At 42.3% G+C, this 17,227-nt stretch overlaps 1 protein-coding gene across 1 annotated transcript; it reads left to right on the top strand.

Moving 5' to 3' along the window:
• Positions 1–633: 633 nt before the first annotated feature.
• KANSL2 (KAT8 regulatory NSL complex subunit 2) lies at positions 634–17,022 on the top strand. Its single transcript, XM_018567624.1, has 10 exons — positions 634–695; positions 1,256–1,511; positions 7,541–7,719; positions 9,037–9,151; positions 10,480–10,643; positions 11,002–11,168; positions 11,386–11,482; positions 16,080–16,333; positions 16,413–16,595; positions 16,889–17,022. Exons 2-10 carry the CDS (start codon positions 1,264–1,266, stop codon positions 17,012–17,014), a joined length of 1,533 nt encoding a protein of 510 aa, XP_018423126.1. The 5' UTR covers positions 634–695; positions 1,256–1,263; the 3' UTR covers positions 17,015–17,022.
• The last annotated feature ends 205 nt before the right edge of the window (positions 17,023–17,227 follow it).

The raw sequence follows: 17,227 nt of genomic DNA, 5'->3' as shown, positions 1-17,227 counted from the left end.
CAATGCATCAACGCAGCTACTGTGTGGTACCATGTGCTAATCCTGTGTATTTAGCGGAATGCTGAGGTGTAAATGGGTCCTAAACGGGATGACGTCATGTACCATATCGTCTTTGGAAGGCAGTCCAGCATGGAGCACGTTTTTGAGCGGGTACCATCTTGCCCTTGCTGAAATGACTCCATCCTCCCTATGTGAGAGCCTGGGGAAAGGAGAATAGCATGCTGGGAGCGTCTTCTCGGCCAGTACTCTACATTCAACACATCTAGTCAGGAGGATGATGTCAACCTCGCCTAGGTGTCAAGTGCGGGCATAAGGGAAGTATATTATGAAACTTCTCCCACAACAGCCTATGACTCCTACTGCAATCATCCTGACTTCATAGGACACGTTTCCGGTCCAATATGCCTCACAATACAGCTGCGTCTTTATAATTTTCAAAATCAAACATGGCGACCGAGCACCAGACATCTCTAGCCAAAGCGACATTTTCGCTCTGTGATTGGATAGTTTTGTCCCGCGATATCTGCTTATCCCTGCCATCGAACGAAGCGACGGCAAGTGAGCAAAGCACGTGACTTCCTCTGTTTGCCCAGAGGTTACCGTAGCCAATCAGGGCGCCAAGGGGCGTGTCCTCGCGGGAGGATGAGCGTAAACCCTGTGTGCTCTGTCTCAGTGTGGAAGGAGCGGCCGGGCAGGTAAAATGGCGGGCTGGTATGGCTGAGTGCTGAGTCACCGTACTTGATGGGGGCCACAGTGGGACCTTATGTGCCCCCTGGCTTTCATTTAGTATTATTATAGGGACCAGTGCTATTTTCTTTGTGTGTGCGGGCAAATAATTTAATATGCATCTGTGTCTCCTGAGGGTGAGAAAGACATGATAGTGCCCAGCCAGCATGAGTAGTAAAGATATGTTTAGGGGTCACTGAACAATCTTTGTACAATCAACTTTTATAATATCTGGACCTGCCTATCCATTCGATTTGTTTTCAATCAGGCAGGCCCTTGTACATGTAAGTGGATTGTGCAATAAGGTGTGTGTGGCGAGCTTTAGGCTCTTAAGTTGGTTGAGAGCCTAGAGGTCTCTGCTACATTTTGTGTTTATGATTGTATTTACAAAGTGTGAAACAATAAAAAGATGCAGCAGAGGAGTACAGTGAGCAGCATGGTGTTGATGTCTGAATGTGTGTGGGTTTTATTGTGCACATGTGACAGCTGCTGACTTTGTTTTTTTATCGTCATTTCTTATTGATTTCAGCTTTGAAGATGAACAGAATTCGAATTCACGTCCTGCCAAGCAGAGGTCGCCTGACTCCCGTTTCGAGGACCTATGAAGCCCTTTCCTGTGCGTACACGCATCGTCCGTGCTCCCAGCCACGCATTGATGGCTACGAGTTCTGCATCAAACACATTCTGGAAGATAGAAATGCTCCATACAAACAGTGCAGCTATGTGTCCAATAAAAATGGCCGACGCTGCGCCGCGGCTGCTCCTAAACCTGATAAAAAGGACGGGTAAGCCTGATGTGTGTTTACTATGCTCTGATGACCCAGACATTGACAGTGTTTGGCTACATTCACACTAGTACTCTTATGTTTCAGTTATCTAAACAGGAGAACTTATCTGGAATTTATAAGCAACTTTTATACTTCCCAGATCTCCTCATGTGTGCAGATGTTCCTGGGGGTGGGGAGGTAAAACCAGCAGGCAGTTGAATGGTATATTTAATGCCCCCTGACCGGCTGTCTGTAATGTGATGGCTGCTCAGGACTGTACCCATTGCTGCAGTACAGCAATTTTAACAAGGCGTGTCGTGTTTGACGGGCTGCACGCTTGTCAAGCTTGCGCCTTGAAATAAATGGGATCTTGCTGCAACTGTATGCCAGGTATTTGCAGTGCTCTTCATTACAAAAAAAAGGATCCCCCTTGGGATGTAAAAACATATTTACACATGTTCAGCCCTATTTAGAGTTCCTAATTGGACCCCAGACATGCAGAATTCTATTTATTTGAACGCAGGTAAACGCATAGTTTGAATACCATACAACAACAAAAATAATTGTGTTTTACAAATGTTCTATGTAATCTCCACATACAATGTCTTTGATACATTCCATTTGATATTGATACAGGTAAAGTTGGTGATGGGACACATGTTAACTAGGGATGGAGTGTGCAATGGTTATGTGCAGTGAATTCTCGCTCAGCATTGACATTTGATCCTTTTCACTGACCATAATGCCCTTGTAATGTCAGACCAGTGAAAATAGTGATCGGGTAATCTCGTGTTGTATAGATCTGTGCAGCAGGAAGTGTTCCGGTTGTAGCATTGTGTGAAGCAGGAAATGTTTCTGGAAGTAAAAGAAAGTTTCCAATTAAGGGTTAGTTCACACCATATGCAGTGCGTTCCAGTCCGATTCTGGCCGGAATGCACTGTCTCGCATTGCGGCCGGCTCACTTTTTTGCCGGGCATGGCGGGCCATTGAAATGAACGGCACCATAGCCACGCCCTCCGGCCGCAATGCGATGGCCCGCACAGGATTGCAAGCACTATTTTGATCGCACTGCAGGCACAATGTGCCTTGGCAATCGCATTGCGGCCGGAGGGCGTGGCTATGGTGCCGTTCATTTCAATGGCCCGCCATGCCCGGCAAAAAAGTGAGCCGGCCGCAATGCGAGGCAGTGCTAGGACCGGAACGCACTGCTTATGGTGTGAACTAATCCTAAGATAAATGAATAAACTCTATGCAGGTGTGTGGCCTATAGTGGATGAGGAAGGGCTTGGTGCAAACCCATTACACCTAAGCCTGTTTAAAACTCTGCCACCTCCCTCCTTCCAACTATTTATTGGCGGTAGTTGTGGCAGGGGCATTCCCTGCACCTTTTGTGACGTATAGCTGTTAGACGGGGAAGGTGCCTCGCCACAAAAAATGGGTTGGAAGGAGGCGGTGGCGGTCAGAGTTTTGATTAGGCATTGTTGAACTGGGTTTGCACCAACCATGCCACAATGGGCACAATAGTAGAGTATGTTCACAAGTGATAAAATCCACTTAAGGAGCCACACACATCTTGCAGCTACTAAAAAGATTCAGCGTGCCAATTTTCTAAAAGGACAGAGTGTAAAAACATATTGCAGTAGTTTACTCTCATAGGATAAATTTATATGATCACTTGTATGTGGCCCAGAGATGTCTTCCATTTTCGGTCCAGGAACTCTCCTGTCATGGCCAGTGGTGGAGTTTGGTACCGATACCAGTGTCCCTGTAGTGTATTTGCACCTCAGGGCCCCCTATCGCGCTATAGTGGGTGGAGGTCAAATCTGTCATGTTTCTGAAGCAGGGCATTTCACATAGGGATCTTCTTTGTCAAGCCTGGTTTGCTAGGTGGTTCTATTTCAGCACGGTGCATCAGCACCGATCCAACAAACTGGCATGATTTTCACACAAAAATAGGCAGTTTAATTTATAAGGACTGCATTGAAAATATACACAAGACATTCTGGTACAATAGATATGCTAATAAAACTCCAGCAAACATGTATTACAGGGGTGCCCATGAGGTCGATTGCGATCTACCAGTGATCGCGTTGTCCTGTCTTCTCTGGATCCCCGCTGCTCTTTGGTGCCATTGACTTCAATGCACCTCCCGCCCCTGAACGCAGGTGTTTTTTCGTTGGTAGATCTCATTGAGCTCGTCATTTGAAAAGTAGATCTCCAGACGAAAAATTGTGGGCGCCCCTGATGTAATGCATATATACTTTATATGCATGTGCCTTTTTTAAAGATCTTTACACTGCATTCCCAATTATTTTAAAAATGAGTAAGTTATTTTTATTGTACAAAACAAGTATACCTTTTTATATAGTTTTTTTTTTTTTTTTTTTTCTTCCTTTACTATAATTTTATTTTCATTAGGGAGGGTACCTTTACCAACGTTTCCAGTAAATACATTGGGGGGAATTTATCAAAACTGGAGAAGATTTGCATTGCAACCAATCAACTTCTCTGTCTCATTTTCAAATCTCAACAGGGCAAACTTAAGAGAGATGTTGATTCATTGCCACAGGGAGGTTTTGATAACCACTTTACCCTTATCTTTATTATAACAGACACAATTTACAAATGCATACTTCTAGATAATTTTCGGCTTTTTATTCTTTGTATAGCTTATTTTTCTTTTCCTCCCCATTCTTCTCCCAGTGGGCAGTTTAACTAAAGGCAGATTAATACATCTCCCTTTACTTCCTTGAACTCTGACACATGTGACCAGGACATGTGACCATATACCCTCTCAGGGGAGGAAAATGCCTTTCCCTGAGATCTTGTGAGATTACAGATGAGATTTCCCAGCAATGCACTGCTGATGTGCCCAAGCATTGCATCCGGGGAAGGTTACAATTGCATCAGTTGTGCCAGAAGTGGGCCAAGAAGTAGAAAATGTAGGTAAAATAAAAAATATTTATAGAGGGTAACTAGTGGGTGACAATCCTTAAATAATCATTTACTTAATATATATTATTCCCTTTTTTATTTTCAGTCCTTGGTACAACTCCTTCTAAAAATATATCAGACAAAGCAACAAATACCCTCTAAATGGAGATCCCAGGACAGAAAACTTTCCTTATACACAAAATGCTTAAAAATGTTTATTTAGTATTCATATATTCATCATAATTAATATTTAAACAAAACTATATCCCCCATGAAGCAAAACAACAATATATGATCCTGATATCCGCATTAATTTGACATAATCTCATGCTACTAAAAGATATCTATTGCACATAAATGTCCCGGGGTTTTATAAATAAACAAATATTTTTTTGTATGGGGGTATACTGTAGTTTAGTTTTTTGGTTTAAATATTATGATGAATAATAAATACTAAACAATTTTAAGCATTTTGTGTATATGGAAAGTTTCTGCCCTGGGATCTCCATTTAGAGGGTTTTTTATTTATTTATTACAGGTAGGTAGTGCTGACGATTTACGCAGCACTTTACATAGTTGCACATCCACATCAGTCCCTACACTCAAGGAGCTTACAATATAAGGTCCCTATCTCACATGTACACACAGAGGGCCAACTTAGAGAGGAGCCAATTAACCTACCAGCATGTCTTTGGAGTGTGGGAGGAAACTGGAGTAACCCGGTGCAATCAAAATGTTGCGAGCACTATTTTGATTGCACTGCAGGCACAATGTCCTGTGCGGGCGATCGCATTGTGCCCGGTCGGCGTGGCTACGGTGCTGTTCACTTCAATGGGCCGTCACGCCCCCTCCAACCTGGCAAAAAATTAGCCGGCCGCGATGCAGTGCCTTCCGGATAGAATCGGACCGGAACGCACTGCATAATGTGTGAACTAGCCCATAAGTAAATATAGCTAAAAATGTGTTTACTAGGAAAACATTTATTTCATTAATATTTTTAAATGCATATCTTATCAATATTTGTACTACATCTGTTGGTTTTTTTTTTGTTGGTTTTTTTAAGACTGGTAATGATTTAAAATTTTTGTGTTCGATTAATCAAATTATTTTTTTTTTCTACCAGTTTTAGGTGGTGTCCTCTAGTCTTTGTTACGGAATTAATCTCAGAGTTTGTTGCTATGACTATGGAACATTTTGTACATGAAAATCATGTCCCCCCTTAATCTCCTTACTTCCAACGTAAACATGTTTAAATTTAGTAGCCGTGTCTCATAGCTCTGGTCCTCCATCCCCTTTATGAGTTTGGTTGCCCTCCGCTGGACTTTCTCCAGTTCAAGGACATCCTTTCTGTGGCCCGGTGCCCAAAACTGCACCGCATACTTCAGGTGGGGCTGAACCATTGATGTGTAAAGTGGGGAAATTATAGACCTATCCCTGCAAAATATTCCCTTCTTGATGCAGGACAGGACTCTACTAGCTTTGCTTACAGCAACATGGCACTGTAATTTATTATTCAGTTTGTGGTCTACAATGACCCCCAAATCTTTCCATTTCCGACTTATGTATATTTTTAATTATGTACTTTTTAAGAGCATAGGATTTCTTTTTTTCTGAAAAACTAGTTTGTTTTTTGGATCAATAGGTTTTGTGGTAAAATCCACTGATACCCGCCCTGCCAGACTGCTTAGAAAGAACTATTAGCCACCTTGCAAACTAAACTTGACAAAGGGGATCCCTCCCCAAAAAGAATGTCGCATGAGAAACAGTATAGAGCTTTGACCTAGGAAGTGGGAAGACCTCTGCTGCCTTTTGGCTGGCAGAGGCATTTCTGGATAGTGTCAGCAGGTTCTGTTGTCCCAGCATCCCTTGAGTGTCTTTGTGTTAACTTCCACCATTGACCAAGGCAGGAGGGTTCCTGACCTGAAAATGAGGGACATCTGTGAACCACAGAAAAGGCAATCCTTGTGAGGGGATTTTATCACAGTCTTTATCTTTAGTAATCTCCTGCACTATGTTGGTGTGCTCCCTGTTATTCTTATTTTGGTATGTGAGTGTGCCCAGGTGCTCCTGTGCCTACAGGGTATAGCCATGTATCTACAGTGTGAGATCTAAGGCACTGCTGCTTGACTACTAGTTGCACAAGATGATCATTTTTGGTGAATGCATTACTGTACTGCTCCTCTGACATGAGTGAGTAAAACCATGACTTTACCATGATGGCTGCCTCCATACAGAATGAAGGAACAGGTCACCAGCACTAAAATTTTTAAATAGAGGTGTCCTTTTTAATGGACAATTGTGTCACAATAATCAAAATGAACTAGGATCACACTAATCCAGCACGTTATTGACACAAAGCCGCAGTATGTGACACAAAGCCGATGTTTCGGGGCCGCGCAGGGTCCCTTCTTCAAGGCAGTATGTGACACAAAGCCGACGTTTCGGGGCTGCGCAGGGTCCCTTCTTCAAGGCTGTATGTGACACATACTGCCTTGAAGGGACCCTGCGCGGCCCCGAAACTTCGGCTTTGTTGATTATTGTGACACAATTGTCCATTAAAAAGGACACCTCTATTTAAAAATTTGAGTGCTGGTGACCTGTTCCTTCATTTCGTACTTTGCACGGTGCCATCCGTGGTAGTTACTGCAAGCACCACCGTTCTTACTGGCCGGGATTGCTGTAAGGTGTGCGGAGAGCACCCTCACCAATTGAAACATGCCTCCATACAGAGACATCGTGCAGAACAAGGCATAGTAAGTCGGTAGTGGGGGAAAAGTGCAGGGAGGTTACAGGCATTACTGGTGACCAGTCATTTGTCGTCCTGCCTGCCTTTTCTGGGACACGGCTTCCAGCATTCAGTTCCTTTTCAAATATAGTAATGTAGGAATGGAAGTCAGTCAGTTACAAGTTTTAGTCAGTTTATATATTAGGAAATTAACTTTCATTTTGCTGCTATAATAAATTATGAATGACATCTCAGTTAATGGGAAGGACATTTGAATTGCTAAATGGCCTTATTATAGATGATACAACAAATATTAAGTTTACAACTGCTGCAAAGTACATTGTATAGTCTAGTATTGTTTATAGTTATTCTACTTTTACTATTGCAGTGTTTCATTCTGTGCTGAGCATGCACGAAGAAATGCCCTGGCTCTTCAGACTCAAATGAAAAAGTCAAACACAGGGCCGTCGAGTGAATCTTTGGTGTACCAGTTAAGTTCCTATGCACGTGGCGAGCTGGGTACCCAAAATCAGGAAAACAGCCGAAGTGAGTCCAGTCGGATACTTGGTAGGTTACCCACTTTTGAAAATTTCCCGATACTAAAGGCCGATAACGGCCGTTTAAATTTTTAAACAGGAGCCGCTGCCTGAGGCCCTGTCCTTCCTGGGGACCTCAGGTTGCCTGCTGGGGACCTTGCGGTGGCTGTCTTTGACGGCGCCAATCCAGCCCCACATCTCTTCCTGCTGCCCACAGAGACTGGCACAGAGCCCTGATGAGACGTGCCCGCAGCCTCCTGAGACACTGCACAGAGTATGTTGCTTCATATTATTCTGCATTGCTGTATAGGGTATTGCTAGGGTTTGTAGTCCTCTATAGCTGATGGTTTTCTGCATTGCTGTATAATGGATTGCTGAGATTTGTAGTCTCTTTGCAGCTTGGAGTTAGTGTTAGAACTACCAGGGTTGCAGAGGTTGCTGCTGTGACTGGGCCCTGGTGCTCCACCACTGTGCTAAAATTATTAGTCTGTGTTGTTTAGAAAGTTTCACATGATACTTAAAAAAAAGAAAAATATATAGATCTAGATATATTTAGAGATCTCTCTATATATCTATAGATATATCTATGTAACTGGTATCTGCGAGTACTTATGGAACAGTATTTGTACTTGGTCTTGAAGAAATGGTTATCTGTGTATCCCTAATTGGTAATGTTACCTTCTTAATGGTGGGATAGGTTACAACAATACAAACGTTAGTCTATGTTTTTCTACGTGAGATACATGACCCTTTTCCTTGAAGGGGGCACATTGGGACTGGATTTTAAATCTTACACAGAAATGTATCAAGCTAAACATTCATTCATTTTAGTCTGAAATTTTTAAATGGATGTTTGGTGCCATTGAATGCTATCATGAGGTAGCTCTGCTATACAGACTGCAGCCTTGGGGGAAGTGTGTGGAGGTTTGTTTTTTTACCTTTTGGGTTTGTGAACTTCCCATGTCTCATTTGGTTAGGCTGGCTGTAGGTCGTTCAATAGGTAATACAATGTCGTAGTATGTAGTCATTTCCAAATACTGTTGCATTATTCCTAAGGTAAGAATTCTTTTAATTTGTGTGTTTGTTGTTTCGGCTCTACAAGTTTAAACAGAGTCCCGGCGGCAAAAGTCGCCGGGAGTCTGTTTAAACAGCCCTGATGCTGGCGACGTACACTACGTCGTCGGTCACGAAGGGGTTAAAGCACCAAGCAGAACACACAATATTGATGCTTTTTGTAACCAACTCCCTTTTGCTATGGATTACAAGTAGTACTGTTTTTTATTTATTATACTCAATTTAGTTATAGTAGAAATGTTTTATATTGGGAATTTTTATTTTCAAAAAGTAGACGAGGACAGCTACAGTGATAGCGATAATGAGGCGGTCACGGTGGATCAGACATGGATGGGAGACCTTGACAGTGAAGCGGACAGCCTTGACAGTGATCAGGAGGACCCATTGAAGTAAGCATAGCATTTTTACCTGTGTGTATTAACAGAAATGGTTTTCCGTTTGCTGTCTGAAGTAGTCTTGCCGAAGCTGAGATGTGCCATGATCTAGCTGACAATATCTGGTTACATTAAATTGCTTAACAAGAGAGATGGAGATCTATCGCGAACATGATTTATGAAGTCTGTATAGTTATCAGTAGAACTATTTAATTTTTGTTACTAATTGTTCTTGGCAACATATTTCTACACCTGTTTTAGTCAACCAGATGTTGATGTCCCTCCTTTTTTAAAATCAATGAACTAGCAACTGTGTGCCCATTCATGATTGTGTTAGCCACTTCAAAATGTTGGGTGCCCTGTACTTGGACTCTTTAGACCAGGTGTCTCAAACTCCTTTAACTCGGGGGGCCACTCGACACATTTTTTTTTTTCTCCCATGGGGGCCCCTTGCCAAATTTAATATTTTAAAATAAAATCTAACCATATCCGGTATGGTGCTACTCACAGCCCCAGTCCCCCCCGCACGCACACACATGGAAAATTTAATACAGAGCCCCCTCTCCTGCTTACCTTTTTGCATGGAGGAGACTGTGTGAGGAGGCACGATCCTTTTGTGATTGATTGGTAAGGTCTGCTGCAGACCTCACTAATCAATCCGAGTGTCGACACTGAAGCAGCTATGTGGTCTGCATCTGACATAGATGCAGACCATGTAGCTGCTCCCGCAAGTCGGGTACGTGCTGGCTGCGAAGCCACATAGTACTGGCTCGCGGGCCGGTACTTTGAGACCACTGCTTAGACTGTTGGGATTGTGGCCATGCTAGCTCTACTCTGCAGGTAAAGTGGACAGCATTGTGCGGTCATTGACAAGGCCTGTGGCTGGACCCCTCTAATGAAGCCCTCTTTGCAAGCCCTGCTTTTAAATTACTTGGTCATCCACTGCTGACATGGTTAGAATAACTGGTGTTGCATAGTCTTCACAAAGCGACAGCTCTCGGTGATTGGTATGCTGGGGAGAAAGATGGCAGTGAATGGGATAGCACAGCCCTAACAATGCATTTAGGGTTTAGGTCATGTGATGCAATGCAATGCAGAAGGAACTGCACACACTTATAGACCAAGTGGTTGTCTAATGTTGAATCCACATAATAGACCCCTTTTGTAGCCCTTGTGAACATGGGAATACGGTTAAATTCGTTTTTTTCTAGAATCAAATGTTGAATACACATATTGGGCTTTATATGAAGATTAGCATTTTATCTTTACCCTGCTCAGTTGATACGTGGCTTTTATGAGTGAAGTACTAAAGTTTTGTTTTTTCTTTTAACCATTTAATGTAGGCATGCTGGGGTGTACACAGCAGAGGAAGTCACTCTCATAATGCGTGAAAAGCTCATTCGTTTGCAGTCTCTCTATATTGACCAGTTCAAGCGGCTACAACACTTACTAAAGGAAAAGAAAAGAAATTACCTGCACAGTGTTAAAGCTGAACATGAAAGTTTTGGTATGTATACACTTTAATATAATAAATGCACACATACTGAAAATATATAAGCGTTTCTTTTGCTTTACATATTAACAATAAAGCAAAGGCAGACTGATTTTAGTCTGGATCTTTTTGATTAGTCAGGGAAGGAGATGTCTGCAGATGTTGTGGGCTGCCTGAAAATGTATGATCATTTCCTGACTCGGCTATAATCAGCTGGATTTGTCTACAACCATCATGTGCTTTATTGGCAACATTAAATTGTACATTTCAGGGTACAACAAGCTGTGTCTCACACCTCCTATTTATTACATCTTCTATACATTTATTTGTAGCTTATTGTGGTGGTCAGCATGTTGTCTCTCCCTTACCGTAGGGAGTAGTCTTCTCACTGGACCTGAAGGACTGTCTCCAAAAGAACGTGAGAACCTGAAGAAACTGAAGGCTCTACGCAGATACAGAAAGCGATATGGAGTAGAAGCTCTCTTACATCGGCAGTTAAAAGAACGGCGTATGTTAGCTACAGAAGGTGTATCGCAGCAGGTATGTCTTTATTATTACACGTGTTCACTGGACCCAAGTCTCACCCTAGGCAGGGCACTCTGCATAATGTATGTGTTGTCCCCTTATGTTGACCTAGTTTTTTTATTTTGGCATTCATGTTTTCTCCTATAGTCCAATTGATTCTAGATTAATTACAGCAGTAGAGGAAGTGCTGTAGACGTGCCTTGTGTAACCTAGACCTTGTGTGATTTATCAGGGTCACACCACCAGATCCAGCCAACGTTGCCTGGCCTTCGTAGAGGATGTGCGCTGTTCCAATCCAAGCCTCCCTATGACTAGACACTGCCTTTCACGTATCCTTTTTGGGTGAATAATGGTTGTTTATTGCTGTTCCATAAAGTACAACTGTCTCGATTTTTGCTTTTAAGGAATTTTATTTAAATATGTATATTTATCCTAAAAGAAAATTACTGTTCAGAGAACTGGCATTGTTAGAAAAGAAATCATTACATGTTTTGGGTTGAATTTAATTTTTACCAAGTCATTGTAGTTTTTGTTTTTTATTTTTGCATGTGTCTGATGGGAAGATTCACCTCTATTTATTTTGCTAGCCTTTACAAAAAGACTGAAAGTGGCAATCCAACATTTTGCGTTTGTCGCTGGAAAGGTAATGGAGGAGAAATCTTCCAGTGGGGAAAGTTGTCGGTGACAACTGTCTCGGGGGGGATTTACTTCAGTTTTGCAGAGATTTTCTTTTCCTTTCTGAAGCATCTACAGTACAGGAAGGTAAGGGAAAGCTACCTAATGGGATGGAGATGGCAAAATCACAAAAGTGGGTTTTAATCCTTCCCTGCTCTATCCAAAATAAGTCTATAAAAACACTTTAAAGGAGAACTATGAGATGAGTGATTTCCACTCACCTCATAGTTCTAGCCGACCTGTGACAATGAGACTGTCACAGGTCGGCTCAGTAGATCGGGAGGTGAGCGAACACATACCAGGTTCGCTCACCTCTCGATCCTGTCACGGCTCTCTGCCGTGACAGGGCGAGGGCTGGATTCCCCTCTCCCCGCTCCGATCTGCCAGCGCTGACTGGCGGAACGGACGGGGGAGGGGGCGGATACAGCTTGCTCTGCCTCTCGATAGGCAGAGCCAGCTGTCACTCACGCAGCTGGGCGGATCCTGTCATCTACGTCTGGATCCACTCCAGCTGCGGCGTCTCAGTATACCGCTAGTTTGTGTCCTCCCGTTACCCTAAGGAGAACTATGGGGAAAAACACTGACCCCATAGTTCTCCTTTTTAAGCTTCACTAAAAACACAAGCTTTCAGATTCCGCCAAATGTAAAATATATTTGAATGACTATAAAATCTGTCTATGTGCTAAAAATATATTTTTGTATCTGCTGAGGTCTTTGTACATCCAAAATATCAAAATGGGTTCCCAAGCAAACAGAAAAGCACAATAGGTGTCAGGAGAAATGAGGGCTCTTGCTTGCCACATGACGCGTTCATGTATTGCTTTAGGGCGGCACGTTCTTTGCAATGTGCAGTGCACTTACATCTGTGTGTGTTTTCTTCTAACTGTATATTTGCTTTACGATTCTGTAAGAGACCCTGTTACTACAGGGTCGCTTAAAAGAACCAAGCCCACACTGCAAATGGTGATGCTCTTTACTTACCCCGGCTCGTGTTTTAAACTCTGCTGCTTTGCTGAACATTATAGTGTGTTGGCATTTGTTGCAGTCATGCACATTTAAAGACCTGTGCTATGGAGTTCACAAGCCCTAAGGAAGCTTGCATAAGGTCTTTTCCTGGTAATGCTGCTGATCAGAAACTTGCTATATTTGTACAGCACCATCTAATGGCTGAAGGGTTCAAGGGACACAGGGATTTGTATTTTTGCATGCTGTATTTGTTTAGTTTCTTTTTGAGACCCTTTGAACTCCCAGAAACAGTAAGGATTTGATTCTAATGTGTTTTACTAACCTGTCTGATTCAGACTGTCAGGATATTTGTAAATCTGACTTGCAACTGAGAGAAATCTATTTCATATTGGAACACTTTAAAACTTCTCTCCTTAAGGGGGAACTACAGTCCTGTTAATGCTTCCGGACAATACATGTCAGATCAACTTATCCTATTTCTATGTGTAGATGTAAATTTCTATGTAGGGCATTTTTGTTTATCTCAATCCTTACTGAAAGAAACGGCTTCCATAGATCAGGTAGGCTGTAAGCTGGGGAATAGCATCATGTGGTATGCAGTGATGTGTCAGGAATGTTATTTATGCAGAATTGTAAAATGTGTGCTCTGTAATGGAGACATCAAAATAATTCCTCCCCCTGCCCCAGCTAAAATCCCTTGTGGAACAATGGCCCTGAATCAAGGCTGACAGCTTGTGGCTGTGAGTTTCAAACAGGAGCCTACAGAAATCCTTCCTTTGGTCTGTTGGCTGTGCTATAATACTTAAGGCACAGCCAATTCAGAAGGAAGATACAAGTATATTGGCTACGTTAAATGACTCTTTAATCATGGGCTCAACTTTTTATATACATGCACACTTCCTAAAAAATATGAATGAATATACTTACCTGTTTGGTGGCCTGTGTGTTGAAACACCACTAAGTATCCCCAATTCTCAGGTGTGTGGAATACCTGCTCTCCCGTCATGCCTGCTTACTTTACTGGCTTGTATGTCCACTACTGGACATCTCAGCTGGTGGGTGAAACGGGTATTCTACATAAGACCATTTTAAATACATGTATCAGCTGGGGAGCAGCAAATCAGTGGTATTTCAACAAACCGGCTGTGACAAAGGTAAGTGTATTCCCTCTTCTTTTTAGCAGTTATATTTTAGATACAAGTGATCCTGTACTTGTCACTTTTAAGTACTTTGTGCCAAAGCAAATTTATATTTGCAGTTCTTGTATGGTTTATGGTAACTTGAATAAATGAACTAACACAACTTCTAAACTTAATTCCAGGCTTCTGATGTCATAGGTTAATTTGTTTGGAAAACACTCTGGTGGACTTTTTTGCTAACTTATCTATAGACCAGGGATGCGCAGATACCATTTTTCAAGACCAAGTAAGAGTACTGATCTGATACTCTTCCTCAAGTCCTGACCAATTACAGATGCCCCTTTATTTGGGGGGGGGGGTCAGGTTTTTCTAAAACAATACAGAATAATTTTAGGACACTGGTGGAGCGCCAGGGCCCGGACGCAGCTGCAACTGCCACTGACTCCAAGCTGAGTGGGACTCCAAATCTCGGCAATACATTTTATAACGATGCAGAATAATATGAAGCTACATGAGGTGTGCGGGGGCTGCGTTCGGGGTCTCACCAGGGCTGCGTGGGTGGGTGCGGTACTCCCCAGGGCTGTGCATGGTTTCTACATGGCAGTGGAAAGGAGGAGTTGGAGCTATTCGGCTAGCCAGTGTTTGGTAGAAACAGGCGCTGCAATGTCCCCAGCAAGCACAGGACCATAAGGCAAGCCGCTTGTTTTAAAAAAATTTAAAGTGCCAGCATCGGCGCATAGTATCGGGGCATTTTGCAGAGTACAAGTACTCGTGAAAAAGGCCAGTATCGATACCAATGCTGGTATCTGTGTATCCTTAATATAAAGCATTTGGTTCCTAAAATTTGTAAGGCAAAAAAAAAAAGACAAATTAAATTGTTTTTTAAATCCATGGATTACCTGACTTACTGCTTGGGTATTAGGACTGTTGACCTAAAATCAGTGTATTCAGTTTTCTCTAGTGCCTTTGGTCCAGGGCTAATGGTCTCCTAGTTCTTCTCGAAAATGTTTAGATCTTCAGTATAGCAAATCTTGGGTAAGGCATACTAAACTTTTTGTGAATAGTGTAGGGCCGGGTTAGATTGTCTGTCTGGTTTTTATTGTTGCTCGTGTCCCCGCGGTGAAAATTCACTCCATTTACAAAAGTTACCAGGTCTGATGAGTGAAAATCCAAATCTTGAGTTGTCACTGGAATAGTGGGGGAAATCTTCAAATGTGCAAATTGGTCACTTCCCTCCCTCCTTGTACCCACAGGACAGGAAGTAAAAGGGAAATCTTCCAGATGAGACTCAATACAAATGCACCAAGTTTAGGATTGCTGTTTATTAATTACTATTGGTTATATTACAGATTATTATACAGGATTTATGCAGTGCCAACAGTTTGCCCAGTGATTTACAAAATGGGGGTAGACGGTACAGTTACAATACACTTTCAGTACAGTAGGGTTAGCAGGGCCCTTCTCATGAAAGCTTACAATCTAGTAGGAGGGGAAAGTGATACAAAAGGTAATAATTGTTTAGATTGAGTTAGTGGAAGAAGTAAAAGGACAGTTATGTTGAGGTGGGATAGACTTCCCTGAAGAGATGAGTTTACAAGGATAGCTTAAAGGTGGACAGAGTAGGAGATAAGCGGACAGATTGGGTTAGGGAGTTCCAGGTGATAGCAGACACTCTGTAGAAGTCCTGGAGGCAAGCATGGGAGGAGGTGATGAGAGAGCAGGAGGTCTTGAGAGGAGCAGAGAAGACAGTTTGGGTGGTAGTTTGAGATGAGGTTGGTGATGTAGCCAGGGGCAGAGTTGTAGATGGCTTTGTATGTAGTCAGTATTTAGAATTGTATTTCTTTTACTCGCAGTTGGGAGCCAGTGGAGAGATTGGCAGAGGGGGGCAGTGGACACTGAACGGTTGGTAAGGTGGATGAGTGGTAACCGCATTCTTGATAAACTGAAGGGGGGCTAGCCTGCTTAGTGGTTGGTGAACAGATACCTGTTGGATCTGATCAGTGGTGTTCTACTTCTTGGGCCGTCTTGACTCATGTTTACTGAGGACGGAGTAGTCTGTTTCAAAGGTATTTCAGTTTCAGTTTATTTTTCCCATTATATAGTTTTCTAATGTTTCTTGTCATTTCTTTAACCTCAGCCTGATCAGATATTTGTCAGGACAGCAATCAGGTTCTTTTTAAGATGTGTACAGGCTCTGAAGACGTCCCCTGTAACAAACCACTCCCAGTTAGCCTTTCTGAGGAACCTTGTTGCCCGTTGCACTATCGTTTACCATCTCCAATGTACAAGTCTGAGCCAGTGTTGCCTGCTCCAGAGCAGATGGATGTGGCTCCCATGGAGCTTTATTTGAGTGCAGCTGAATTGCAGCCTACAGAAAACCTACCGCTTGAATTTAGTGATGTGAGTCCTGGTGTGCACTTTTCGTATTCTAATTCTGATAAATTGCGCAGTTACTGATGATTCTTTCTCCTTTTGCTAGGATCTCGATGTAGTCGGGGATGGAATGCAGTGTCCTCCTTCTCCTCTGCTGTTTGATCCATCTGCAGACATGGCCTTGAAGGACATTTCAAGAACACCACTTGACATACTTGCTGAAACGGAAAGAAACAGTACCAGTCACTCTTTACTGTCGGCAGAGTCCCTGGTGGGATCTATTGGGCAGGTATATGTTGTATTCTGTACATTAGAGGTTACAATTAACATGAATAAAAATGTCTAAATTTAACATTGCCCTAAATCAAGGCTGGTGGCTTGTTGTAGCTTCTGGTTTCAAGCAGGTGCATAAATGAACTTCTTCCTGTGGTCTGTTGGCTGCGAAAATGATTTTTATGACCAAGCCTATTCAGTTGGAAGAAATAAGTACATTTTAAATGTTTTTTAAATGTATTTTAGGACAATGTTACAGCAAGATCCTAATATAATACTTTTATTTATTTTTTTTGCCCCCTCTGCTAGAGTCAAACCCAATCACCAGAAGAGTCTTGTGTACAAATGACAGATCCAGTCAATGCAATAACGCCAACAATGTCCACAGCCAATGGGAATTCAGAAAGTGCCTCTTTCAGTTCTGCTTCATGTTAGATAGGCATGTTACTCTCGTCATCTTGTATACAAATACATTTTCTACCTTCATATGAAGATGGGATAGAACCACTTGTGTTTTTTTAGTTTGTACTAACAAAACTGTAGAGTAATATCACATCTGAAGTCTAATATTTTGAGGCCATCACTTTCATAATTGTAAAAATAAAAATTGGCTTGTTTTTTGTCCAAGTGTTTTTTCACATTTTTATA

This window comes from Nanorana parkeri, unplaced genomic scaffold (genome assembly GCF_000935625.1).
Source record: "Nanorana parkeri isolate BGI_ZX_2015 unplaced genomic scaffold, ASM93562v1 scaffold1076, whole genome shotgun sequence".
In the NCBI taxonomy this organism is placed as follows: Eukaryota; Metazoa; Chordata; class Amphibia; order Anura; family Dicroglossidae; genus Nanorana; species Nanorana parkeri.
Note: the sequence above shows the minus strand (reverse complement) of the source record. Positions and strands in the feature narration are given on the sequence as shown.